Genomic DNA, 520 nt, shown 5'->3' on the forward strand with positions numbered 1-520 from the left:
TTTTTAGGCTTTTTTGTTCAAGGCTTACAGTTCTACACTGAAGAGTTTACTTTGAGCTCCCTCTAAAGAAATGAGAGTGATGAGCACGATGTTAAGTCATAAAACCAGTTCTACTGTGTAATGCATGGAGTGTTGCTGGGTGCTCATAGATGAATGGGTAAGGTGACAGGAAGTACCTCTTTCTCCTTCCTGTCCAGAGCCTCTCGCTCTGTCTGCAGCTGTGCTTCCAGTGTGACGTCTCCTCTGCCCTCCATAGACACATGCTGGACCTCCTCAACCTGCACACAACAACACACACATGAAACACACAAATACAAATACACACACACACACACACACACACACACACAGCAGGCTGGTTGTAAACAAGTAAATATCCCCTAACAAACGCATCCAATCAGCATCAGCAGACTCCAAGACCAGCGGAATTATACAGGCTTCTGTGAGAACAATCACCTGTTTAGTCGTCCACCTAATATTTAGAAAAATTATAGTATATTATAAAAAATTATATATTTAT

General features: G+C 41.9%; 1 protein-coding gene across 1 annotated transcript in view; it reads right to left on the bottom strand.

Moving 5' to 3' along the window:
• LOC107576624 (A-kinase anchor protein 9-like) overlaps positions 1–520 on the bottom strand; it is a gene marked incomplete at its 3' end in the record, with an annotated part of 9,841 nt that overhangs the window by 5,800 nt on the left and 3,521 nt on the right. Inside the window, exon 2 of the mRNA XM_016262770.1 lies at positions 177–278. Within this exon, the coding sequence (XP_016118256.1) occupies positions 177–278 (102 nt within the window). The remainder of the gene's footprint in view (positions 1–176; positions 279–520) is intronic.

Source organism: Sinocyclocheilus grahami, unplaced genomic scaffold, assembly GCF_001515645.1.
Source record: "Sinocyclocheilus grahami isolate Dianchi unplaced genomic scaffold, SAMN03320097.WGS_v1.1 scaffold4052.1, whole genome shotgun sequence".
Classification (NCBI taxonomy): domain Eukaryota; kingdom Metazoa; phylum Chordata; class Actinopteri; order Cypriniformes; family Cyprinidae; genus Sinocyclocheilus; species Sinocyclocheilus grahami.